At 36.9% G+C, this 27,023-nt stretch overlaps 1 protein-coding gene across 9 annotated transcripts in view; it reads right to left on the bottom strand.

Moving 5' to 3' along the window:
• Window positions 1-27,023, bottom strand: part of PIGN (phosphatidylinositol glycan anchor biosynthesis class N) — a 103,039-nt gene that overhangs the window by 46,280 nt on the left and 29,736 nt on the right. For 8 of the 9 annotated variants that reach the window (XR_004278361.1, XR_004278362.1, XM_032311611.1 and 5 more), the window contains 11 exons: window positions 26,693-26,823; window positions 25,679-25,795; window positions 24,885-24,925; window positions 21,859-21,918; window positions 19,836-19,928; window positions 19,054-19,109; window positions 10,741-10,819; window positions 9,411-9,593; window positions 3,739-3,878; window positions 993-1,092; window positions 796-888 (listed from right to left, as the gene is read on the bottom strand). Coding sequence is in view for 7 of the 9 variants with exons in the window: in XM_032311611.1 (XP_032167502.1) it covers window positions 796-888; window positions 993-1,092; window positions 3,739-3,878; window positions 9,411-9,593; window positions 10,741-10,819; window positions 19,054-19,109; window positions 19,836-19,928; window positions 21,859-21,918; window positions 24,885-24,925; window positions 25,679-25,795; window positions 26,693-26,823 (1,093 nt within the window). In the remaining 2 variants the exon portion in view is untranslated. The remainder of the gene's footprint in view (window positions 1-795; window positions 889-992; window positions 1,093-3,738; window positions 3,879-9,410; window positions 9,594-10,740; window positions 10,820-19,053; window positions 19,110-19,835; window positions 19,929-21,858; window positions 21,919-24,884; window positions 24,926-25,678; window positions 25,796-26,692; window positions 26,824-27,023) is intronic. The other variant, XM_032311615.1, reaches the window with a different exon arrangement.

The raw sequence follows: 27,023 nt of genomic DNA, 5'->3' as shown, positions 1-27,023 counted from the left end.
ATATGAGCATTATCTGATTACCTTCCCACAGTAACCTCATAAGGTGGGTTATCTTACTCACAATATTTCAGATGAGGAAACGGAGCTCAGAGATGTTAAAGTATCAGTGGTACCAGGTCCATGACCAGCAAATGAAACAGCCAGGATTTAAACCTGGGTCATATTTCACAGCAAGGGCTTCAATCAACTTATGAGACACCATATACTGATGGCATCTAAAGGAAAGCTTGGCCTGCAATCGTAATCAAGTGATTGAGCTCAGGAGGGAAGGAAGTAGAAATACTTCTGCAATTAAATTAAGATACAAAATTATCAATCACTCCCTTAGTTGGAGAATCTTCTAAGTTCTCATAGGGTGGAAAGAAGATATTTCTATCCTCCTGTTACCTCCATCAAAAAAGTATCAAAGTGGAAACATGAGCCAATTCTCAGGGCTGGGGGAAAGGTGATTCCTCTGACTTGAGTTCCAAGCACTGCCTCCTAAGCCGCTGGACTGCTCTAGACAATACCATCCTTTTAGATATTTGAGGCTAATGGAATCTAGGAAGCAATTTAGAGAAGGACATACCAGTTCTGCCTCAGAGTATTTCAATCATCGCATGACCAATTCATTTTGATATCAAAGTCTATGTGAATCACTTAAAGGTAACCTCGGTCCTCCTGTCAAAAGGACCAGGCTCTTTATGTAAGGACACGTTCTACCCTTTTCTCTAAAAATGAACAATTCCCTGAGTTAAACACATATCAAAACAAAGTAGTGACTCATCTGTCAGATGTCAAAACAAGTACTTGTACCTTTGCTCGAGTCCGTAGCTGAGTGATAAATGGCCAACACGCGAAAGCTACAAGTCCAGCGGTGAGCGTGTAGCGGTAGAAAAAACTGAGAACCTAGCAATGCATTCCAAAGAAGAAATGAAAAATGAGGTCATTTAAAAGGAGTTACATATGTATGAAAGAGATCTGAAAATTCTGTAATGCGGTAAATTACTCACTAATACTTCAATTCCCAGGGTAAAGATGAACAGGTAGGCAACCAACTGACTTGGAGGAAAGGTCAACAGGGATAAGACAAAGTCTTGAATGACTCGAAACCTATTTGACAAGATTATTTACAAAAAGATTATTTATACTATACAGTGAACAAAACTTTAGGTTATGTAGGGTAAAAAATAAAAACTGGGCAAACCTAGAAATCAGGGACTGACTTTTCAATTCATAGGTTATTCAAAAACTAGTATAATCTCTAACAAATTTCTCTCAATGGCTTCTTCACTTCAGTCATTTTTTTGAAAACTAGAAGTATGTTAGGAAAAAGTGTAATTTCTGAATTTGATAATGATCACAAAAATTTGTTTTAGTATATGTGCTGCCGAAGCGAGCACACAAAAATTTGTTTTAAAAATAAACATTAGGGGCACCTGGATGGCTCAGTTGTTAAGTGTCTGCCTTTGGCTCAGGTCATGATCCCAGGGTCCTGGGATCGAGCCCCACATCAGGCTCCTTGCTCAGCAGGAAGCCTGCTTCTTCCTCTCCTTCTCTCCCTGCTTGTGTTCCCTCTCTCACTGTGTCTCTCTCTGTCAAATAAATAAAAACCTTTAAATTAAAAAAAATAATAAAAATAAACATTAATGATAAATAAATGTTTGATCTTAGGCTACACATGGGTATATACAATGAGATATATATGATCAGAAATAAAATACAATGAACCCAAATGGACAAAAACCGGAAAAATTTTTAAATTCACCAAGGCTAATCTTATACTGAAATCTCAAATATCTTAACAAAATGAGCATAGGTTTTCCTAATCTAGGTAGAGAAAATCTTAACTGCACTTTTTCTCTGAACTAAATAACCTTTTCCAAACCCAATTTAAGATGCTGCTAATTGTACACTCATTGTAATTAAATGTGAATCCATAACTGCTAAAAATGTATTACATACTTGAGTACTTTACATTTTATGACTGAAAAAATTTTTTTAGCATTTGTAGTGATTAAGTAAGTAATTATAAAAGGTAAGTATCATTTAGTTTATGATCTTTTTCTGACTGAAAACAATGGCCACATAATGTTATCATCTACTAAGTAAATATAACACCAGTCCAAAAAAGAATGCTTCTTTTGTTTTCAACAGTGAATAAGCATGGGAAAACAAGAGATGATTCTGTAAATCATTTAGAAGATCTTATAGGAAAAGTGAATTTTTATGTTTTATTTTCTATATAACCCATCAAAAAGATAAAGATAGAACACAACGTACATTCAAAATCACTGTCCCTCTTAAAGTTTAAATACATACGTCATCTTCATAATGAAGACATTTAATAATTCAGGAGAGGTTCTGTGGTAGAATAGAATTTTCTGCAAGGATAAAACTTCCATTCTAAAAATTTTTAAACCAGGGGGCGCCTGGGTGGCTCAGTTAAGCCACTGCCTTCGGCTCAGGTCATGGTCTTAGGGTCCTGGGATCGAGCCCCGCATTGGGCTCTCTGCTCAACGGGGAGCCTGCTTTCCCCTCTCTCTGCCTGCCTCTCTGCCTATTTATGATCTCTCTCTCTCTCTCTGTCGAATAAATAAACAAACTCTTTAAAAAAAAAAATAAATAAATAATTTTTTAAACCAGAATAAATGACACGAGAAAAAAATCTGATTTAAGTGTATATATATAGCAATCCTAGTCCTTTCAAATGGAGATGCAACACTATGTCCTTTTGTTAGTGTCTTCTTGTCTTATATTTTTAATGTTTAAAATATTAAACATTTTAATATTAATTTTTATTTTTGATATTTTAATATGTTAATATTTTTAAATACTTAATGTTTTTAAAGGATAGAAAATGTGGTCAAAGCTGGAGTTAACAAAAATTAGAATAAAAATACACATCGTGTCTTGACAAACATGTTGGCCAACCCTGAAAATACCCTTACTAAGTCTTGGCTCTTTCTCCCTGGTGTGCTCTTGGGGTCTGGTTTTCTCAGAGGATGCCTGGATGCCCAAGCCAAGTTTAAATTCTAGGTTACTGGTGCAAATATAGAGGTCACCATAATGTGCAACATGACCCTCGCTCCCTATGAACATGAACCAGCCCAATATTTGGGTGGTTTTATTTTAAAGTGCTTAAAACTCGCCTGAGAGCTCTACCTCTGACGTCTTCTCTAATGGTAAGTAAGTATCCCTCTTACTTCCAGGTTGTAAGGAGGCACTTAAAGGAAGAAACCATGGCCCATGTGAATAATATCTACCACTCTCTGTAGGTATACATTACAGGCCTGGATTTAATTACAAAGTTCCATTTACCTAGGTTGAAATGATAGCTACAAAAAGAAGGGGGAAAATGTGCGGAAAGAAAACATGTACATTTCCTTGTGAAACATGATGCGCTGGGATCTCAGATGATGAGACTAATTCAAAATAGAAATTATTTCTGGCAAACTACCATCAATATTAATTACCCTACTTGTCGTCCAGATTTTTCTTATTTATAGAGGATACAAAAAGAGGGGACAAGGTCACTAGTACCTCAGGGCAATAAAGATGAAGTCAAAAGGGAAAGGCAAAACAAAAAGGATGTTTATATGCAACATTTGTGCTGCTACAAATGAAGTGAGAAGGCTCAGAGATTGGAGGGTATTATAAATATCTTTGATGATTCATGCCATAGAAATCTCATGTACTTTAAATACAAATTAAACTGTCAATGAAGTGTAAAATAAGACAGTAAGGTGTGTTACTTACTCTCTCAGCACAGCATACCATATGGGGATTGGCAACAAACAATATACGTAGTAAGTCCAGGGACAATCTTGAATCAGCAGGAAAAATGCTACTAAAACACCAAGAGCTATAAAACTACATGCCAGGAGGTGGCTTGGTTTCTGAAAATCAAACAGAACATTAAGACACTTCTAAATTCATATTAATTGATAGGTTTTTAAAATCATACCACTACCTGATTAATCGAAGAACTACATTAAAAAAATGTTTTTGTCATTGGAGAAGTATTATTACAGAGAAAAAAGTTGGATATCCTGACATTGCTGTAATTTAAAGGTGATCGTGTTCCTCTAGTTTGTTTGCAAATATGTCTGAACATATTTCTCTTTAGTAACAATCTTAAAAATGTTGACTGAGCTCCCTGACCAGCTCACAGAAGCCCATTTAACGCACAATAAACTGTGGGACTTAATCTTCCTTTGGAACAATGCTTCTGTCTATTCAAACTCCAACTTGACATGCTGGCCATGCTCCTCTCCCCACTGCCCAACCACAGTGTGTTCATTCCGTCATATCTTCTCTTCCCAACCACCTGCCAGACAAAAAAGGAGTTCCTCAATGTAAGCCACCTGTGATGGCCTCCATGGGCCACGCGGGCCCATGGGTGCTCTGGGCCAGGAGTAATGAAGCGAGCTTCAGGGACAGACATTCCAGTGACTGGAAGAAGAATGCAACTCCGGAAAGCTGGGATGATAATAACAGCACCAGAGGAAAAAACCAGGAATGGAGGGGTTATACGGCATTATCTTTTGTCTGTCCCTTATTTAGTCTCTGTTTTCCTCTTGCATTGCTAGCCAAAGCTAAGTAAGGTGAGAATTAAAATTACTCAGTGGAGTAGAGGCATTGCAGAGGAGGAAGACAAGAGATTTTTTTTCCTCCTTATAATTCCTCCTTACTGGCATAAGATGTCATCAGAAAGGAAGTAAGAAATAAGGATAAACTAGGACATCGTTGTGAAAAGGAAGGTGAAACACCAGCAGTGTGATTAAGAGTTTGGACTACACAGATCAGAACTCAAAATCTGGCTCAGTCACTTGCTCTATTTACAACCACATACAACCATGAGCAAAGTAAAAAACTGTAGTGAGACTTAATTTTATCCCATTTATAAAATGAAAATAATAATTCCATATCTACTTATCATGGTCGATAATGTTTAGGTTGTGCAGAGCTTAGCAAAATGTCTGGAATGTCATTAATGCCTAGTAAATAACCGTTGCTTTTATTACCTTCATTTTTACTCTCTCCTCCCTTATTTCTTTGTGTTAGTCCCAAAAGGCATGACAGAAACGTGTGAGTAACAGCACTGGAGATGGCGATGTGCGAGACAGCAACAGAGGTCCCACAGCAAGGCACACATCTCCAAGACAAGCGGGTGGCTGGAGTCTACAAGCTGAAGGTGGCCAAGGCATGTACTCATTTTAAGAGGTGAGACTGGTTTCATGTCATTTTGAGAATAGTAAAATAAAAACAAAAGAAGTTGAAAAGAATATTTTTTTAAAAATTCCAGGGATTTTCTGGAGTCCGTATAATATGGTGTAATAATCTAACCCTTTGATACCTAAAATAGATATTACCAATGACATTCGCTTGTAGGAAATGAAGTCATGAAGAATTCAGTTCAGCTGAAGTAGAGATTGAAAGGCTTTTTAATAGTAAGAGTGGGGGGCATTTTCTCCTTTATCATTGACTCCCCACCGCCCTCCGCCCCTCAAGACTCACCTGATGGTAATGAGCCACGAGGGGGCATTAGGACCAGTTCTTTGTCCAGCAAACGCTTACTAAGCTGCACTCTCTATGCTGTGCTCCGTGCTAGGTGCTGGCCTTCAAGGGTTTCGAACCATAGAGGTCGAGATGGTATCATGAAACTTGGTTTAAGGGATTAATATTTGGGGATTTTTATTAGGTAATAGGAAAGTAAAGGCAAGCATATGGCAAGATACGGATATTTAGTTCTAAAGCAAGTAACAATTGAACTGGCAAAAAAGCAGAGAAGAATATCTAGAAGCTACCTGCAGAATACAACGAAGAGGGGCTGTAGCAAATGACATTTAAAGAAAAGAAGATATTCATTGCCTGTAATGGTGATAGTTTAAAAACGACTTGTTTAATTTGGATGACACTGTCATGGAGAAGGGACAGAAATTTTGGAGTCAGACCTAAATTTAATTCCAATGCTGTCCTCATAGTTGCCCATCCCTTTGACTAACCCATTTAGTCTAAAGCTCTGTTTCCTCAGCTGGCAATGAGGATCGTATCTGTTGCGAGCCCACGGCTCCCTCCCCCACAGGCCTCTCTACTCAGGAACTCAGGAGGCCATATTACCTCCCTTCTCAGCTGGCCCATGCTGCTCTCTCTGTGTGTCCTCTTCCCTTTTCCTACTGAGCTATCCTATTCACCCTTTAAGACTTCACTTTGGGGGCACCTGGGTGGCTCAGTTGGTTAAGCATCTGCCTTTGGCTGAGGTCATGATCGAGGGTCCTGGGATCAAGCCCCACATTTGGGCTCTCTGCTCAGTGGGAAGTCTGCTTCTCCTTTTCCCTTTGCCCCCCACCCCCGCTGCTTGTGCTCTCGCTCTCTCTCTCAAATAAATAAATAAAAACTTTCAAAAAAAAAAAAAAAGACTTCACTTTGGCAACAACGTCCCCTGCAAAGCCTCCCTACACCCCACTGCAGGCCCCGCATTCTAACACATGCACCTCTGGGCACAGCTGGCCTTCATCTGACCTCTGAGCTGCTCTCCAGGCCTGCCTTCAGTTAAGGCTAGGGACGCACTGGCATTTTATTCTTCCTTCAAAACTGTCAGGACTGCATCTCTTCACTGGGTTATGAACTCTCACCAAAGAGGAATCAGAACGTTTTTGCAAACAAAACGAAAGCATTCAAAATACTTTTCATAACCTCTACGGTAATGGTTGGTTTTGTGTTGGCTTGGCTAGGTGACAGTCCCCAGTTCTCCAAACACTGATCTAGGTGTTGCTGTTAGCATATCTTGTAGATGTGACTAAAGTCCACAATCAGCTGAAATGAAGTAAGGGAGATCATCCTCCGCAATTGGGGTGAGCCTGCTTCAGTCAGTTGAAAAGCTTTAAGAGCACAGCGGTGGCTTCCCTATAAAGAAGCATAACTAGTGAGTGTGGCTTCGGCTCCTGCCTGCCAGCTCCAGGCTGCCCCTCCTCAGGGCCTGACCTATGGACTTGGGACTCGCCTAACTGCGCCTGCAATCACATAAGCCAATTCCTTACACAAAATCTCCTAATGTACAGATCCCACTGGTTCTTTCACTCTGGCTTAATGCTAACGAATGCACCAACTCCTCAGTAATGGTTTGAAGTCTAGAGTCCCCCATTTGAGGCCTTGGATTATTTCAGTGTAATCTAAACTACTGGTATGATCTTTCATTAGTCCCTTGAACCAACCTTCCGCATTCTCCCCAAATTGAAATATTTATTTTGAAAGTAGTATGAAAGAGCCTGAATTTAAGTATCAGAAAATATTAGTTATTTCATACCCATGTGTCCTTGAAGAAAACATGTATCTCTCTGAGCCTAAATTCCCCCATCTGTATTTATGAGAATCACAACCATCAAATTTAGAGTAGTGTTAAGCTTAATTGAATGACACATGTAAAGCACCCAGGACAGTCCTGGGATAGTGGGGCTCAATAAATATTCCTTATTATCCCAGCATAATCATACATTTTCCCAACTCTGCTTCTGTTTATATCATTCAATTTGCTTCGATTCTCATCTGCTCCCTATAGTTGTTAAATTTCCACCAGGACTTACATTTTCCTGCTATCATCGCCCTCGCTAAAGGGATCTCCCCTCTTTTTAAAATACGATGGTCTTTATATAACAAACAAAGTATACTGAAGTTGTTAAATGTTAAAACTGTCTTTTCCAATGTCATGCAGTACAGCGACCTACATCTGACAAGGAGATTATGTGGGTACATCTCTTACCCATTTTATTTAATTCCAGGCTCCTTGAGGGCAGAATCTGGATTTTATATTTTTTTGGACAGCCTAGGCAGTAGTAGCTCACATAATACTATACACTCAGTTAAACATTCACTGCATTATCAGATGAATGAATACAGGAGAACTATCAGCCATGAAACTGTGTTGATTCCTCAATCTAAGGACTTCATTATCTTTTCTCAACTATTCTCCGAATATCAAAATAAAAATGAAAAAGCAGTGTCTGGCCCAAGACTGTTTTGAATTCAAATCTCAATTCTTCTACATCCTAGCTCAGTGGCCTTTAGCAAAATACTTAAACAGCTTTGGTTTCCTCTTTTGTAAAACAAAATCATAATGCCTACTTCTAGCACTGTTAGTTTACAATGACAAACTGCAAGTACCCAGCAGAATGCCATTGCTAAAACACAGCTGGTTCTGTTTCGTTTGCTACCATGTCAAAAATGATTCTTGTCCTCGTCCATTTTACATACATTCAAATAATGAAAATTACTTGAGGGAAAATGTTAAGATGCACTAAAGCAGTATAAAAAACTGGAATAGGGGCGCCTGGGTGGCTCAGTGGATAAGCCTCTGCCTTCAGCCCAGGTCATGATCTCAGGGTCCTGGGATCGAGCCCCGCATTGGGCTCTCTGCTTGGCGGGGTGCCTGCTTCCCTCTCTCTCTCTGCCTGCCTCTCTGACTACTTGTGATCTCTCTCCCTCTGTCAAATAAATAAATAAAATCTTTAAAAAAAAACTGGAATAAACACCACTGTTCTTCCTTCCCTCATTACAGCAAAGTGAAATATAAAATTGGAAAAAGTTACTACTGGAAATGTTTGCAGACTGTTAGTATCAATAATATATCATCCAGATATATTACTTTATAGAGGATTTGGACACAGTAATAATAAACAAGTGAAGTAAAGAGAATGGAAATGGCATATTCTCCCTAACAAATGATAATTGGCAATATATTTTAAAAGAGTATAGTGTTTTAATGTAGTAAAACCATAAATGTGCTTTTATATTTACTCAGATATATGAAGTACTCTTACAGCTTTTTTTTTTTTTATTGAAAGTACAGTAAATTACTTAACTCTTAAAACTAGGATTCTTAAAACAAGGATAAATAGAAAGTTCTGAGAATTTGCATTAAGAATTTCAGAAAGTTGCAAGAAGGTAAGAATAGTTCCAGAAAAGCTCATATATTATTTTTAAAGGGGCATTTTTAGTAAGTGATTTTATTGCTTTCTAGCTTCTAAACTTTTGATAGCAGGTAAAATTAAATATATTGCTTTGAAGTAGTTTTCTGACCACCTGTACTAGAAAGATATGGGATGCTTATAACATGCTAAATAATTATTAAAAGGAATAGAAAATCAACAGTTAATGCCATCGAAGGATTTAAATTGTAAGTTATCTTTATAGCCCTCTTAAGTTACAGGGCCATTATTATTAATATACCCTTTCCCCAACCAGAGAAATAAAGATAACTGAGGGGAAAAAAAAAAGACTCAAAACGACAAAAGCCAATGAAAGGTAAGAGTCAGTTTAGTACGACTTGCACATAGTATGAACTCACAATAGCTGATTTGATTCAATTTCTTTCCCCGGTCCTAATGATTTTACACCATTATCTGAATCTTCATTATATTTTTGGAACATACCTTAACTTCTTTGCTGACACCTCTAGTAAGGTTGGAATGAGACTTGATGATCAACAAAGAAGCATAAGACGTCCATCCCACAAAACCAAGAACAACATTGACACCCAAGAAGAATCGGTCGTAAGTGTGATAATAGGACAAGCCTTTCAGTGCAAGATGAATCAGCTCCTTGCATAGGGAGACCTATGGAGAAAGGAAAACATAACTTGACACATGGGAAGAACCAGAAAACCCAAGTTTTAAAGGCAGGAGAACTGTTAAAATAGAGTGTATAACTGTAAATGATGGATCAAGAACAGATTTAATTACTCAATTATCTTCTTGCAAAGTACAAGAAAAATTTCTGAATAGAATGATTTTGAATCTTGGTAAGGAAGGGCATTTTCAGTGTAAACTATGATTTGTGTAGTGATTTAAAATGATTCACTCTGTGGAAATATCTACAGGTGACATACATACAAAAGAAAGAAATGAAGTCTCTCTAATATTGATCCCAAATAGCAGAGATATCCACATTTGTATCTTGTTTTATTTTCTCATACCAGATTACCCACGTCAGTTATAAAGCATCATTAAAACAGGAAAAACAATAGCTCGCTGTTTTAAAACTGTAACAAAAATGAGCATTAGAAATGCATAGTATTTTGCTTAGCCAATCTGAGAAACTGAAAAAAGAACTCTCTCCTTCTTTAAAATTATGACCATGTGGGCGCCTGGGTGGCTCAGTGGGTTGAGCTGCTGCCTTCGGCTCAGGTCATGATCTCAGGGTCCTGGGATCGAGTCCCGCATCGGGCTCTCTGCTCGGCAGGGAGCCTGCTTCCCTCTCTCTCTCTCTGCCTGCTTCTCTATCTACTTGTGATTTCTCTCTGTCAAATAAATAAATAAAATCTTTAAAAAAAAAAATATGACCATGTAATAGAAAGAAAATTAATGGAAAACATAGTGGGGTAGTTGTTGAGATCTGAAGCTGCAGTATGAATCGTTAGACTTCTGATAGTAGATAGATAATGTCAAATGTAATAAACATATGCCATGTTCTGAAATGTTATGCACTTAAGTAGGGTTACAGAAAATTGGGAATACACTTTCTCATTAAAGAAAATGGCAATTGTTCATTTTTAATGCTAACCTAAAAAAGTTTACCCCTGATAATATTTGAAATAACAGAAGCATTCCATGGCTAAAGCAGCTACTTAGAAAATTCAGTCCTTCCTTAATGGTTTAGGAAAGCTCCCTGGCCAGCCCACTTTGCTCTCCATCATGCACCTTGCCCCTCCCCACACCCAAAACGACCACTAGCTGTTTATATAGACACAGCCTGCATACTTACTGCTTCATCATACTTTCTCTGCTTTATATATGATCTTGCTTTTCTTAAAATGTTTAGCTGTTTAGATTCAGAAAGCAACCTGCAAAAGAAAAGGTTAGGTTTAAAATGTTTCCTCATTTCCGTGATATATTTTTTCCTAACTAAAAAATAAAAGGACAGTGATGGTTGAGAAAATAAAGAAATGAAACAAAACAAAACAAGAAAAGAAAGAAACCAAAAGTTAATTGTATTACAGCTCATTCTCTGAACTTTCCCCCAAAATAGCTTTGGTTAAACTTCGTTTTCTCAACTCCAAGTTCCGACTCCACACCACATTTACGAGAGTCATATGATCCATCATTTTGGAGAACTGGAATACTCTAGATAACAAAGAAATTCTGACTAAATCAATGTAATTAATGGAACAGCAAATTAGTGGCGTGGTTTCACCGCTCAGCAGTCCTGTGCTCATCTGCACACAACAGACAAGGCAAATCCATTATGGCTCTCTGTTCCCTGGAGCTACACAGGGCCTGAGAATTGTCAGAAACTCCAGGCAGTCCAAACCAACAATGAAAGTTAGAAAATAATTTGAATCTCCTTGCCATTCTTACACTACACCATATACGTTTTCTGTTCCCTTACCTTTCGTTTCTCTTTATGTCATTTCCTTGTCCTTATTTTTACCACGTAACATTTCTTAAACCTGCTTGTGTGTGAAAGATTTTTGTTAAATTCTTTATTCTTTTCAGCACGTTTGAAGAGGGATATGTATGAAAGATGTATGAGAAACTGCAACTTTGACTCCAGGAAAAAAGACGAAGACTAGAACTCGGGAGCAGTAACATTTTATTATTGCTTATATAATTTCCATTGTGTGTATACATTACTTTTTCATACATATTTTACTAATAAGCTTTTATTTTTTAAGAAAATAATTAAAACATTAAGTTTAAGCACAGTTTCTAGCTATGATGGAAAAGCTTGCATATATCAATGCTCCCACCAGGAACAACTAGAAAGCCTGATAAAATAAAAATAAAATTAAAAATCACTTTGAAGGTGCTGGAGAGCTGCTGAGACCATCAAGAATTGAAGAGTTAAGATCCTAGAGAGAAGCAAACCAGAGAAGTAGACCAGCATTCTACGAAGTATAACCTTTAGAGCATCTGCCATACTTATTTTGGGCAAAAGGCTGAGAACTTGGTCATATAGCTGATACCAGGAGGTCGAGAATCCAATAGAGCCTTTGCTAATCCTATTAAGGCTGCAGAGATAAAACATAAAATCTGTGGCTGCTAATGCAGCCAGGACTCGAGGAAACAAATAAGAGAGTAAAATACAATTTTCTTTCTGGATTAAAAAATAAAAAAACCAACACACAAATAAAAAGCTATCTGCAATTTACTTAAACTAATTTAATACAGATTCTGAGGTGAAGTCTTAAGGAACTTTCATAAGCGACAACTTCTTTTCTACTCTATGTGGAGAATTCAGGAAAAGCAACAAAGGCCATGTCCTGGTGAGAAGGGGAGTGAGCTGGGCATCCAGCAAATTCTTCAGCTGTGCAGGACAACAGAACAAGAAGCTTTGAAGAAAGTCCCTGAAACAAAGGACAGAGGTTTCAGCAGTGTCAGGATATAGAAGAACAAAACTGGTGTTCAGGAGCCACTAAGGACGGGCTCTGGATAACAAACGCCTTCCACGGAGATCCCTGGGAGGCTACACTCGAGGAGCAGACACAGACCGGGGGTGAGGGAAGACGACACACGCAACACAGCCTTGAGGCAGCTGCCACTCTGGGCCTGTCGGGATAAGGTGAAGCCTCTCTGGAGAATGAGATAATCCAGACCTCCCAAAACTTTTACTATACAATGATAAGCATTCATCTAAAAATCACCAGACTCAACAACAGGACAGAATGAAAAAAGACAGCGGAAGCAGACTCACAAATCACCAGCTTATTGGTGGTGTTATCAGGTCCACCTGAAAATAACTGGTTAATACACTCAGTAATAAAAAGCAAGATAGAAAACTGCACCGAAGAACTGGAATCTATTTTTTAAATTAATTGAAATGGAAGGGCGCCTGGGTGGCTCAGTGGGTTAAGCCTCTGCTTTCGCTTCAAGTCATGAACTCAGGGTCCTAGGATGGAGCCAGATGGAGCGGGAGGCCCGCATCGGGCTCTGCTCAGCAGGGAGCCTGCTTCCCCTCCTTTCTCTACCTGCCTCTCTGCCTACTCGTGATCTGTCAAATAAATAAATAAAATATTTTTTAAAAATTAAAAAAATGAAATAGAAATTCTACAACTGAAAAAAATGTACTGAGACTCAGAACTCAGTAGCAGCAAACTGGACAAAGTAGAAAAGAGAGTTGGTGTATCAGAAGACAGGTCACCAGAAAATGTCCTGCCTGAACTTTGAAGAGCAGAAAGACTGAAAAGCACAGAAAAGACTATTTTAAAAACCCCCAAACAACATACAAGTCATTGTGAATAGCCCTAATATTTATACATGTAAATAGAATAGAATAGAATCCTGTAGAGGGAGGGAGAGAGAATTTGGCAGAAATAATATTTGATGTCACCATTAGGTGACAGCGAGTGTCTACATAGTAACGTGTATGAAAAATTTTTCTTTATTGACTAAATTTTTTACATTGAAAACATCAAGTTTTAAAATAATCTATTACCAGCACGTCATACTTCAGTAAAAAGAAAAAAAGAATGAGTACTAATTGTGCACGTTTCCCTGCTGTGATTGCTACTACTCCAACTTTTTTCAGTTATTTGAACACTGCAGAAGAAATAAACCATGCTTAGGATTATTAAGAATTTTATCATCAATTATTAAGGGTGACTAGTGTTTGGAGGAAAAAGATCTCCTTAAAATGCTGCCCTCTGAAGTATTTATCTTCCACATCTCCTCAGATTTTTATTACAAAATATTTTGCTTGCATTTATTCATGATATTTTAGAGATAGCTAGTGATATCTAGCCTATTGCTTTTTAGAACATCTATTTAGATTAAAGGAAAAATATTTGAAGAAGATAAAGACAGAGAAGGGTTAAGTTATTTCTAGAATAATTTGTGTTCCTTTACACTGACCACTGATATAGAATCTTATTTTCATCTTTTAAGTCATAACTGAGTAAATAAACATTTTCTATGTATGTATGTGATATATAATAGTTACTTTTTTTAAAAGAAGAATTTCAATTTTGAAAGAGAAAATTGCATTTCTAACAAATAATTAGTAAGCCAGATGGGTGAAGTGGTAGAAAGAGTCCCATTAAAATCAGTATTTAAATTTGGTCTAAGGGAGGAATTTTAATCCACGTCAGCCAAAAGAAACAAACATATTAAAAAGAACCAAAACAGCTTTTGCCATTTTGATAGAAAACATATTACAAAATTTCGTTAAAGTTTAACTATTCCGAATTTATATAGGGACTTTTAAGTAAAAGAGAACAGCTATTTTTGCTTCGGTTGGCAAGGTACAATATTTCTTTCCCATTTCATTTTCTTCTGAAATACCTTAAGAGACCTTTCTTGTTCTTTTCTCATTTCATGTAATTGTTTTCCATTAAAGTTATTCTGACCTTACTTTGTCCTCTATAGTCTACAGTTTTCAAAAAAAAAAGTGTATTTCCTCTTTTTTGAGGTACTAAGATGTAGGCAAAACTTTCATGCCTCGCCTAGTCATGTAGCGCCACCTGCTGGTTATCCCTTGGCATAGCACGAGGCTTGAGTTTGTTGAGCTGTACTTGTCAGAATAGGTTATTTCATGACTTGACTTTTCCTCTAGAGGTCTTTAAGATATAAAAGATAATATCTACTTAATTTTTAAAGAATAGGATAACATAGGATATACAATAGCCAAATGGATCCACTGGACTCTTTTACAAGTGTAAGATATGTTAAAGGATCTTAGCAATTAATTTTTCTCACATCTTAAAATTAACGTTTGCTATTTCATCACCCCAGGAATTATTACATTATCCATAAATTATTCATGCTAGACAAGACTAAATAAGACAATGGAAGAATGGTGGAGAGATATCATTAAACTAAAATCTAGGGATGCTGGTGAAATTGATCATGTTAAGTAAAATCTCAAAACTATGACTTCGCATGTCAATATCCTAGATAAATTTTCTCAAACTTAAGAATTGATGAGTGAATTATATATTTCTAAGAAGAAAAAGGAAGTATGTTACTTATTCAAGAGGGAAGGGATTCACTGAACACCTGTTTGCAACAAAAACTTGAACTGTTTTGCAAAAAGGATCTGTGACAACTGTATTCTTTCATCTATTATGATGTTTATATGCCAACATTTACTTGATACAGTTTCTAAGTGGATAATGCTAATATTAAGTGTATACATAAAGGTGACTGGAAGAAAACGGATGGTGTAAACATGAGTAAATTCACTGGATTAGAGAAAAATAGAGAGTCCCCTGTACTTAGACAGCAAATGGCGATAACTGTTTTTCCTGGGATACTGAACATATGTAATAAAAAAAAGATACTACTCATAACAAATAAATTACACAGGAATAAAACAATGAAAAATGTCTATTATGGGGAAAGTATAAAATTTTACTTAAGGACATAACGGAGGATATAAATAAGTAAATGTTGGGTAGTAATACTTTATATTGTAGAAGTGTCAATCCTCACCAAATTACTTCCTAAATATAGTACAATAACCAAAGAATTTTTCTAATAACTCAAGATACTGATTCTAATATTTATATGGAAGAATACATTACTTTACTTATGCTTATTATTATGATCTCACTTGATCATTTGTGCTGGTGATTAAAATACTTATTCATTTTGTTCTTTTTAAAAATATATGCTTTATCAAAGTACTATAGGCACATAATTATAAAAACAAACAAACAGTACAGAGGACATAAGACACCCAACAAACCCCTGCCCCACCCTTCCTCATCTCTCAGTTTCCCAACCCAGAGACAAAACCTTTTCCACCTATTTTTGTTATTCTGGTAGTCACCTCCATGTTTCTTAATAATATGCTTTTATTACTATTTCTTGACTAGATGACCTGAGGCATTTCCTGTGGACTCCGCACTGACTCTGCCTGTTCTCGCTGCCTCCTCCCCACCCATACGGTTATATTACTATCTTTACGTCTTCTGTTTGCTACATTGATCACTTTATTTATTTATTTGAGAGAGAGAGCACAAGCAGGGGGAGCGAGAGGGAGAGGGAGAAGCAGGCTCCCACCGAGCAGGGAGCCCATTGTAGGGCTCAGTCTCAGGACCCGGAGACCGTGACCTGAGCCAAAGGAAGACACTTAACCAACAGGTGCCCCTGTTCACTTCATTTTTAAGCAAGTTGTACCCCCAACGTGGGGCTTGAATTCACGATCCCTGGATCAAGAGTCACACACTCGGGGCTCCTGGGTGGCTCAGTGGGTTATAGCCTCTGCCTTCGGCTCAGGTCATGATCCCAGGGTCCTGGGATCGAGCCCCGCATTGGGCTCTCTGCTCAGCGGGAAGCCTGCTTCCTCCTCTCTCTCTGCCTACTTGTGATCTCTGCCTGCCAAATAAATAAATAAAATCTTAAAAAAAAAAAAAAAAGAGTCACACGCTCTATCAACTAAGCAAGCCAGGCGCCCCTACATTGGTCACTTTAATAATGTAATACTTACTTCTCTGTCTTACTTTCTCAACTATATCCAGAATTTCCATGTTCTATTTTATGAGAACAATAGCATCACTACTATTGCACTTACATTTCTTTCCTCCTCTGCCTTCCAACTTGTAACCCTTACATGGACACTGTCGAGACGGGGGACATTTACATTCTGTTCTGTAATCGCAATTAAGTCTTCCTTGCTTTGTCTCAGGTTTGACTCTAGAAACTGAAAACCAGTATTTGCTCTATTATGGGTATTTAAATACTGTTCACTGAGTAGCTAAGTTTTATGCTATGATTAGATTGTCTTGCCTATTTCATCGAAGCTTTAATCTATGTGCCACGGTTCAAATGAATTCTCTCTCTCATCATCCCAGCAGCTGTTCAAAATCACCTGACATATTAGGTTGCTTCATGTTTGAAGCAGGCTTTCTTGTACTATTGGAAATATTTTCTTTTCCCTGAAGTTTTCACTTGTCCTTGTTTCAGGGGATGAAGAAATGTACACCATCCATGTGTGCCATAGTGTTTCCTCCAGCTTCTTATCCAATCCATATATTAAAATTCATTTCATTTGGCTATTCTCATTTAGAGGGTTCCTCTCCCAGTTGGTCTATTCTTGTACAATGTATTATTCTGTACATTTTTAGTTGCATTTCTCTTTTTAAAATTCGCATTTTGAACTCTTTCTCTTTTGTGAAGTGTGGGCTTTTTTTGTTTTACAGATACAATAGCTTCTCGGATATTTCTGAGAACTTTAACATTTTTAGGTTCTTTTCTATGCCTTAAATTATTTTCTCAGGAGTCAGTTCTTCATGTGCTCTTAGGTACTTCTTGGTTATATTGCAGGCTTTTGATAAATGGTGATTTTCAGCCAGACAGGTGCACAGGCAGGCCTGGGAGCTTTGCTCAGAGTGGGTGACCACTGGGGAGGAATCAAGCATGCTGCAGGGCCCCCGAGGACACGGGGCCAGCAGTGGCCCTACAGGCAGAAGTTGACCATCAGAGCACAGTAAGTTCATGGTCAGCCAGCAGGCCTAAGTGGAAGAAGGGAGACAGTGTGCACCTGAGCCCTGTACTGAAGAGTACATCTTCCCTGACCAGTCCTTTTAGAATGGCTGGTCTAAACTAAGTCTTGCTTCCAATGTCCTATGTATTTTCTTCATACCAGGAATTGATAATATATTTCTTGTTCATTTATTTTATTATGTTCTGACTGTAGCACTAGACTACAGATAAACAGATGCATAAGACATGTATATGAGATAAGATGGGGCAAGTTCCAATCAGTAAAGACTTGATTTATAGTCTTTATAAGTACATGTGATAATCTTACAATTAGAGACATTCTCCAAAGGTAATTCTACCTTTAATACATATTGTATAATATTTAGGGTAATTAATATCATATGATAATAAGTTGCAAAGCCCTAATTTTGCTTGTTGTTTTAAAGATTTTATTTATTTATTTGACAGACAGAGATAACAAGCAGGCAGAGGCAGGCAGAGAGAGAGAGAGGGAAGCAGACTCGCCTGCTGAGCAGAGAGCCTGATGTGGGGCTTGATCCCCGGACCCTGAGATCATGACCTGAGCTGCAGGCAGAGGCTTAACCCACTGAGCCACCCATATGGCCCTTGTTTGTTTGTTTTTAATCTTCTATTCACACAAATACACACACACAAAGTCAAGGAGGTAATCACATTATTCAGAGAGTAAGGCAATACTTAAGCCTTTCTAGTTTATGAATGCCACACCAGCACTACAGAAGTTGTCAAAAATAACCAATGAAGTCATTCAAATGCATTCCTAACACCCACATTTCAAGGAGTTTCTGTGTATTTTGGTCAAGGACCAAATCCTGCATAATTAAATGCAAATCCTTGCTAATTGAAAATGACCCTTGAGGAGGAGGAACAAAGAAGGCTGAATCAAGACCCCACTTCACCTCAGAAGTGCGGAGCCAGCGTTGTGACTCATATCTCCCCTCTACTAATCCAAGGGAGACAGATGTAGGTCAGCAAAATCCTGCTGCCCACCAAAGGCTGCTCTCCTCCTTACCCATCCAATAGTTACCAAGGTCTCCCAGAATTGTATCATGGGCCTTTTCTTGTCACTTTCTAAGTTCTCCTAGGGCCTCCTACATGTGCAACAGTTAACACCACCATGCTGATATCTCCAAACTACGCAAACAACTTTCATCTCGATGTAGAGATTCAAGTCCCTAACTCATTACATCAATTTTATTTCTAACTAATTTCCAATTAGTTCTAACTAATTAACTGGTATCTTCGATGTAGGCTAAACTCAGAAGCATTCATCCTTGCCCATAAAACCATCTCATCTTTCCTTCTACAAGCCATAATGGTAACACCACCTCCCAATCAACCAAACCAAGCCTCCCCACACCTTCCCAGGCAGGCCCTGTTCAATGATTTTAATGTCTCCCACATCTCTCCGGGCTCCTTTACCTCCTTTAGTAGCCATTCAAAAGCATCTGGCAACTGGCCCACTATTTAGAAAAATAATAGAAGAGGCTTTTGCTTTGGAGTCTGCACTAATATAAACAAAAAAGACAAAGTTTCTAAGTATTCTATCCTGTCAGTATTACTCAAACTCATTAAAAAATTCCTTCTACAAGTTAATTAAAAATATGAGACTTACTTAAATGGTGTGAAAAAAAAGGGTAAAATAGCTTCTTTTTTCTGGGTCATTTTCACCTGGGAACCAGATAGAAAAATATTTTAATATATTATAAATGAGAAAAAAATTAGTTTCATTTTGAAATACAAACATCATTAAAATGTCTCATTGGGGATACTTATTACTTTGAAACTAAATGGAATTTTATGTTACTACATTACTCCATAAATATTTAAACAGAAATTTCAATTATCATATTATCACAATAACCTGAGAATTAATCATACCAAGCTTCTTGCAAAATAACATATTGTAATGTAATTAATACTTGCAAGCTTGCAAAATAACATACTGTAATGTAATTAATACTTCTTTTACTCTTAGAAAACAAAACAAGCTGCATTAACAGTATTAAGGATAACAAAGTTTCCTTTAAATTGTCACTTCTTTACTTAGCTTAATGTATATGGTAATGTACGTGAAATGAAGACAAATGTTGCAGTCTCTACTACTACTTCTGTGGGGCAAATTCCAATCAACAGAGTTGAAGTGCAGTCTTTATAAGCATATGTGAGTGTCTTACAATTAGAGATATTTATCAAAGGTAATTTTACACCTCAAACTCATTCATGGAATGTGTACCTCACAAATGTTAAACTTTATGACACTAGTCAAATACACAAAATTTCAAGATAATAAACTATAGAAAATAATTTCTTAAAACACAGAATCAAATATTTTCACTTAATATATTTGGTTTTAAAGTTGTAGTAGTATCCGTCATTGTGTGTGCCTTATTTTACCTTGAATTGTTCAAGAATCTGCATTGCATTTGTAAACATGCTCTCTGCCCTGAAGAGATCAGTGTTGTTAAGATAATCTATAGGAAGGATACCCTGTAAAAATAACACTGGTTTAATATTAGTATTAATATTATTAGCATACTATTATTAGTATTAATAGCTTAGGCCATTCTTATAAAACAAAATAGACTTATAAAGGAAGCACTAAAGACAAGATAGATGAATAACTTACTGAAATAATTAAGCAGAATATCTTTTTAAAAATCATAATTGAAAAATGTTCTATTAATTTTTCTACAAAGTAGATATAATAAGTTGTATAAAGCAAAGAGATGAAACAGGTTCAATAAAACCTGTTTTATTGAAAGACTACTGTGTGCTAGGAAGTCAATGAAATGTTTTGCACACATGAAAAATCACTATGGTGGGCCACAACCAGTATACTTAAGGGGGAAAAAAAGGCCTAATAAGAAAATTGAGAGTATACCATGCACAGTAAGAGTAAAGACTGTTCTGTGAAACTTTTTTTTCAGTTATACACATAGAGTCATAAGTATGACTATAAGGATCATTTTCTCAGAGTTTGGAGTTAGATGACTTTTTTTTTTTTTTTTAAGATTTTATGTATTCACTTGACAGAGATCAAAATAGGCAGAGAGAAAGAAGCAGGCTCCCCGCTGAGCAGAAAGCCCGACACAGGGCTCGATCCCAGGACCCCGGGACCACGACCTGAGCCGAAGGCAGAGGCCCCAGCCCACTGAGCCATCCAGGCACCCCAACATATTATTTTTTAAAGTTTCATTTGAAGAGCTAATAAAAATGGCTGATTGGGATATATATTTTGGCTTTTCAGCATCCAGTTCCCATTCTTTACAGCATTACCATTCTATGTTTAGAAATCTTCCCCACTGTGGAATTTAAGAAACAAAACAGATGAAAACAGGGGAAGGGAAGGAAAACCAAAATAAGATTAAAAACAGAGAGAGAGACAAACCATAAGAGACTCAACTATAGAGGGTTCTGAAGGGGCATTGGAGGGGATGGTTTAAATGGGAGATGGGCATTAAGGAGGGGCACTTGTGATGATCACTGGGTGTTACAGGTAAGAGATGAATCACTACATTCTACTCCTGAATCTAATACTACACCATATGTTAACTAACTTGAATTTAAATAAAATTCTTGGAAGGAAAAAAAAAATTCTCCCCCACTGGATATAATACAGTAGGTTTCTGATGGAGTCCCACCTTCCTTTACTGAAGGGTACACAAATAAGGCCAGCCCACTCAAATGGTAAGCACTGGAATTTGACTCTTGGGAGTCAAGGAACAAAAGGTACAACAGGTGTAATACTCTTCTCCCCTAGTGATGGTGACCTGGCTGCAGCTGTTGGGTTCCTTCTTCCAAGTCTCTGGTGTTCTCTTAGTTCCTGTTCATTTCTAAGCCTGGTTTTTGAGCACTCCTTTGATTCAACAACCCAGCAATATCTTTTTAATAAATCCCTTTTAAATGGATTAAGTCTCTGCTGCTTGTAATAAAAATTATTTATATATTTTTATCAATTATAACTGAAATATAAAGATAAATCTGTACACATCTTAGAAAATAAATTTTTTTTTAAAGATCTTGTTTATTTATTTGACAGACAGAGATCACAAGTAGGCAGAGAAGCAGGCAGAGAGAGAAGAGGAAGCAGGCTCCCTACTGAGCGGAGATCCCAATGTGGGGCTCGATTCCAGGACCGTGGGATCATGACCTGAGCCGAAGGCAGAGGCTTTAACCCACTGAGCCACCCAGGTGCCCCAGAAAATAAAAAATTTTAAAGAAAAACTATTACACCAGTGCTCCATGTTGTAGGTTATATAATACACACACTTATGAGGTATTATTATATACTTAGAAAGAGAGGGAAATACAGTTTTAAATGTAACCAAAGATTATTCAGAAAGACACAAAAAAGTAAATTTTACTGTACACTAACTTTTTTTTTTCTGAGAGTTGATAAAAAAATTTTACTCCTTACCACTGAATTAAGGGGAAAGGGAACTCCAATAAGAGAAGCCATCAGTGGTGCAACATCAGCCTACAAACAGAAAAAGTTCAATTCTAAGTTTACAGACACTAATAAGAAAATTAAATAATTTTTTTTTCAAGATTTTATTTATTTATTTGACAGAGCGAGATCAGAAGTAGGCAGAGAGGCAGGCAGAGAGAAGGAGGAAGCAGGCTCCCTGCTGAGCAGAGAGCCCGATATGGGACTCGATCCCAGGGCCCTGAGATCATGACCTGAGCCGAAGGCAGCAGCTTAACCCACTGAGCCACCCAGGCGCCCCCAAGAAAATTAAATAATTTAATGCAACTATATTTTGGACTATAATCATGATGTTCGTTATAATCTATTACCTTCAAACATTTAACATACAATAGATATCAACTCTAAAAATATTTGTTACAGCTGTATCAATGTATAAAAAAATAAATTTGAAAGAGCCCCAAATGTAAAACATGCTAAAACAAAAGGTTACCTACCCTGAGAGCTAAGAACTTGACTACTTTATATAGTAGTTGTTCCGTATTATGAAAAGGATGCCTTAACTAGATAAAAAGTAAACAGCAATAGTAGGCGCCAACTCCAGAAAAGTATATATCAACTAAAGAAAAAGTATACACCAGAAGGTTTGGCCAGCCACTGAAGTCCAGAAATTATATAACCCCCAGCTTCCTGGAGAATTGTTTGTGCCTTTACCTCCACTTCCCCAACTCCCCAGCTCTCCTCAGCCTACTCCCAACTTCCTTTATGACCCTTCACCCCTCCCAAAGACCACTCCTTAGAGAACTAACATCCTCTGTTTTTCTAAATCTGATTAACTGTTTTTATATTAGTCCTTACAATTTTTCAGGCGGTAAAGTGCTTAGATGTCAGAATACCCAGTTCCAAATCCTTGCCTGCAATCTCTGAGACCTTGGGCAGGTTAACTTATCATTTATTTACTTATTTCCTTATCGTTTATTTATTTTAGAAAAACTGTCCCTTACAGAGTTATGGCATAATTAAATGAGATTAAATTTATAAAGTACCGGGCACATAATAATCATGCAATAAATGGTAGCTACAAATGCTATTTGGTTATTTTAATTATTTGGCCTCTCAGAAGCACTGGGTAGACCATTCCCTTCTCAGCTTCTGTAACACCACACTCCACTGAGTGTCTTCAATTTCACTGTGGCTCTTTTCCAGATACCATCTCTAGTTCTCCATTTAAAGTTGGAGTTTGGTCCCAGGTTCTCAATGCTTCTCACTCTTTACCATCTGGACTCTTTATGAAGTACCAACCCATAGAAAATTGGAAAACTCCAATGGCCTCTAATCACCTTCTCCCTTCCCCCCAGAGTCCACTATTGGCCTCTTCTAATCTCTTCTCCATGCTGCAGCCTGAGAAATCCTTTCCCAGAAAGATAGATTATATCACTCTCTAAGCTTCAAATACTTCAAGATCTTCTCCAAGCTTCAGGATTAAGTCCATAGGCCCATAAGACCCTGCGGGGTCTAAGGCCTACCCAGACATCATACCACAGTCCCGGTTGTTCTATGCTGTGATCCTTTAATGTGCCATGTATCCTCTTACCAGAGCACTGTGTACATGATGCTGCCCCTGCCTGGAAAGGGAGAGGGAGTATCACATGGCTGATAACTCCTTCTTATTCTTCGGTTTCAGCTCAATCCTCAATGTCTCAAGAAGGCTTTGTTGACCGTACAGTCTACCAGATACATCCACTCTACACTCTCCTGGCTTCACAGTCCTCTTTTGTAGTACTTAGCATAGCTGTAGTTTTACATTTATTTGTATAATAATTTGGTTACTCTCTGTTCTCACCCCAAACTGTAAGCTTCCCAGGGCAGGCATTTTGTCTGCTTTTACTCATCATTATATCCCTTATACATGTTTAACGCTAATTTCTACACAATGTTTAAACACACTATAGACACATATCAATGTTGGTGGAGGAATGAATAAAGAAATTCTCACCTAATGTAGATTTTGAAGTAGGAGCACTCAGAGAGCAATAGCTGAATCTATATTTAGTTTTAAATTATAATCCAGTCTGGCTATAAGTAAAACATGTTTTACGATCTTCAAGATATTCCCTATTCCTCTGATGGTGATTTTTATTGCAAAATTAATTAAGTTGCTATTCTAATTTTATATATTTCCATTTATTTGGGTGATATGCAGCCATCCTGATAGAAAAGACCATTCTTAATATGCTGATAGAGAACAGGCTTTTGCAATCATAGGCCTGAAAATGAGATGCTGAACTTTGGTTTATCCACTATAATAAGAAATGCTGGCTTCTGAGGTGACCTGGAGAAGGTAAAATATTCCTACCACCTTGGAGGTCATATACCAATAATGCCATGCCTTCTACAAATAGCGAAAATGGTTGTTTACAGAGCATATCTTCAACAATGAAAATTCCATGTTTCATATTTATACACAATGTTACCGGTCTAACTTGATTAGGTTGGCCATGTATTTTCCTGTAATCTAAGGTTTCTAGCTAAGTTATCTATATTTTGTCATCTTTTTTCCATTGCATTTGTAAGCATCCTGGGTAGAATTAAAATATGTGTTAATAAAAAAAGAAATGGCAACTCACATACTAGAAGGAAAAAACCCATAACAGCGTTTTATTATTTATTAGGTCTATGCTTAAAGCAACTAAGCAAGGCAACCATGACAAGAAATCATAGAAATTGAACAGGCATGCAGATTTCAATTTACATAATAATTCTTTAATTAGCCAATGTTATTTGGAGGGAGGCTTCTTTTAGTTTTACTTGAAGATTTTTTATTTTGCCAGAAGAAAGATTAGTTGAGTTAAAATATTTGCACTAGAAGGATTTCCCTTGGTAATTGAAATGTTTGGAAAATTCCTTTATCATCATCATTATTAATACTGTTTTTCAGATTTTTTGGCGGGGGGGGTGTCTAAATTTTCTATAGGAGATAAAATTAAACTTGAAAGTGATTAAATTGAACTGAATACCTGATGGATATCTTGCCTTTTCCAGTTCTCTAATTTCCATTCTGTAACACAATTAGACACAAGAGCTGGTGTTAAGACTTAAAAAAAATAATAATAGTTTTCATTATTAAGAGAGATCAAGGCATAATGTCAAACTGAAGTACTGGGAAAATCTATTTTAAGCCAACTATGAATAAAAAGGGCACTTAAACAGGCAGAGCTGTATATTTTTAAAACTAGAATTTTAAAAGAATAGCTTTAAAATAAATATTTGGATGTGTTCTGTGATGATTTATTAAACTTTCAAAATGCTCATTTGCAGACAATTGTTTCAGAACATCAAAAGTCAAGGAAGGGAAGATGGAAGTAAACTGCACAATGATAACAGCTGCCAGCGTGACTACAACTAATGATAGTCCTGCTCCAGGGAGTAATTAACACGATTGATAGTCTGTTAGTCAACCCAAGCCTTTCTTTGTTCTCAAATGGCAGTTGCTTGCAAAATACTTAAAACTGTAGCTGTGATGTTCCTATTGTCACTAATCTAAATGTTAAAATACTATAGTGAGTTATTATTAAAATCACCTTCAGAGATATCTCATTTCCCTATTTTCCTACGTATAAATTCAGAAATTTCATTAGTCATCAAAACAAATGATGAAAGACCATGTCTTGATTTAATGATTTTAAGATATATTACCAAAAGTGTTCTAAAACATTTTTTATATAACTTGAAAAGTAATCTTTTAAAGTTAAACTTTGGTTTTATTTTAAATTGTTATATTTATAAAAACAATAAAGATAAATGTCTATACCTTTCAAAAATGCATCATCAAATTTCTGCACTGATACTTTTTGGGGATACTTGATTCCAGCTCCCCAAGTGACAAACGGAGTTAAAGTCTCTGAAGGATGACCAGCGCCATGGAAACCTACAAATAAGACTCCAAGAGTAAGAAGACAAGCAAGAACTAACTTACAACTAAATATTTTTTTAAATACTTAATTTTAAAGAGTTGATCCATATGTGATTCTACTTCTAGCCACTACACTCCCAAATGCTTACAATTCTTCATTAGTTAGTTTTAAAATATTCCCAAAGCAAGTCAGAGCATCCACAACAAACAGGCAAAAAAAAAAAAAGAAAAAAACCAACAAAAAGAGTATCTGTTGGTTGGTTGATAGCAGAAGAATATTCATGATAAGACTTGGAGGAGATGCCACTAGAGCAGCTCTGTGTAGGGCGAGCAGTCAGTCAAGGCCAGATCTGTTCTGGAGAGGATGGCAAAACCTCTTTGATGAGATTATTCCAGGCCATTCTGGTTGGTGTAAGCCAAACGGCCATTATAGAGTGGTACCAGCTTGCTAGAATCCTGTACTGTGATTTGGGGACCCATACCTCATCTTTGCCTTATTGTGTTCTCTGTGCACACACTGTTTGCCTTGGGAATCTCACAGGGACAAGCTCATCTAGGGGAGACTTTCAGTAGCCCTAGAGTCCCTGGTGATACTACTTTAACCTCACCCTGTTTGCCGTCACTTATAGTTAACTCTAGTAAGATAAATGATAGGATAGATACTTTTTGTTTTCTTCTCCACACTGTCCTCTAATTTCTCATTTAAATGAGAATATATTCCTTTTGTAGCTAAAAGAAAGATTCCTTACATAAGACCAGTTTTTTTACATTAATATATTAAGCAGACAACTGTGTGCTAGACACTTTGCATATACTAAGACATCTAATCCTTTTCAACATTACAAGATACCTGCAAGCTATATTTACCACTACTTTAATCATAAAGTACATGTTGTTTAAAGACAGACTAACCCCAGTCTGTCATCCCATGGTCAGAGGTAAAGATAAATGCCGTTTTCCCATCATTTCCATAAAAATGTTCGAGCATGGACACAATTTCTTTTATTCCATCATCAACTACTTTAATGTTGTCCTTATACTCCCTGTTTAAAAAGAAAAAGAAGAACAAATTAAATTACAATAATTTGGAAAACTCAAATTTCATCAACATCAACTAATTACACCTAAAGTTGGTAACTCCTAAGATATTTAATTTTTAAAAAAATTTTTATTTAAATTCATCAATTAGTCAACATAGAGTACATCACTCCCAAAACACTTTTTAAAAAAAATTTATTCATTT

This window comes from Mustela erminea, chromosome 13 (genome assembly GCF_009829155.1).
Source record: "Mustela erminea isolate mMusErm1 chromosome 13, mMusErm1.Pri, whole genome shotgun sequence".
NCBI lineage: Eukaryota > Metazoa > Chordata > Mammalia > Carnivora > Mustelidae > Mustela > Mustela erminea.
This window is presented reverse-complemented; position numbering and strand designations above follow the sequence as displayed.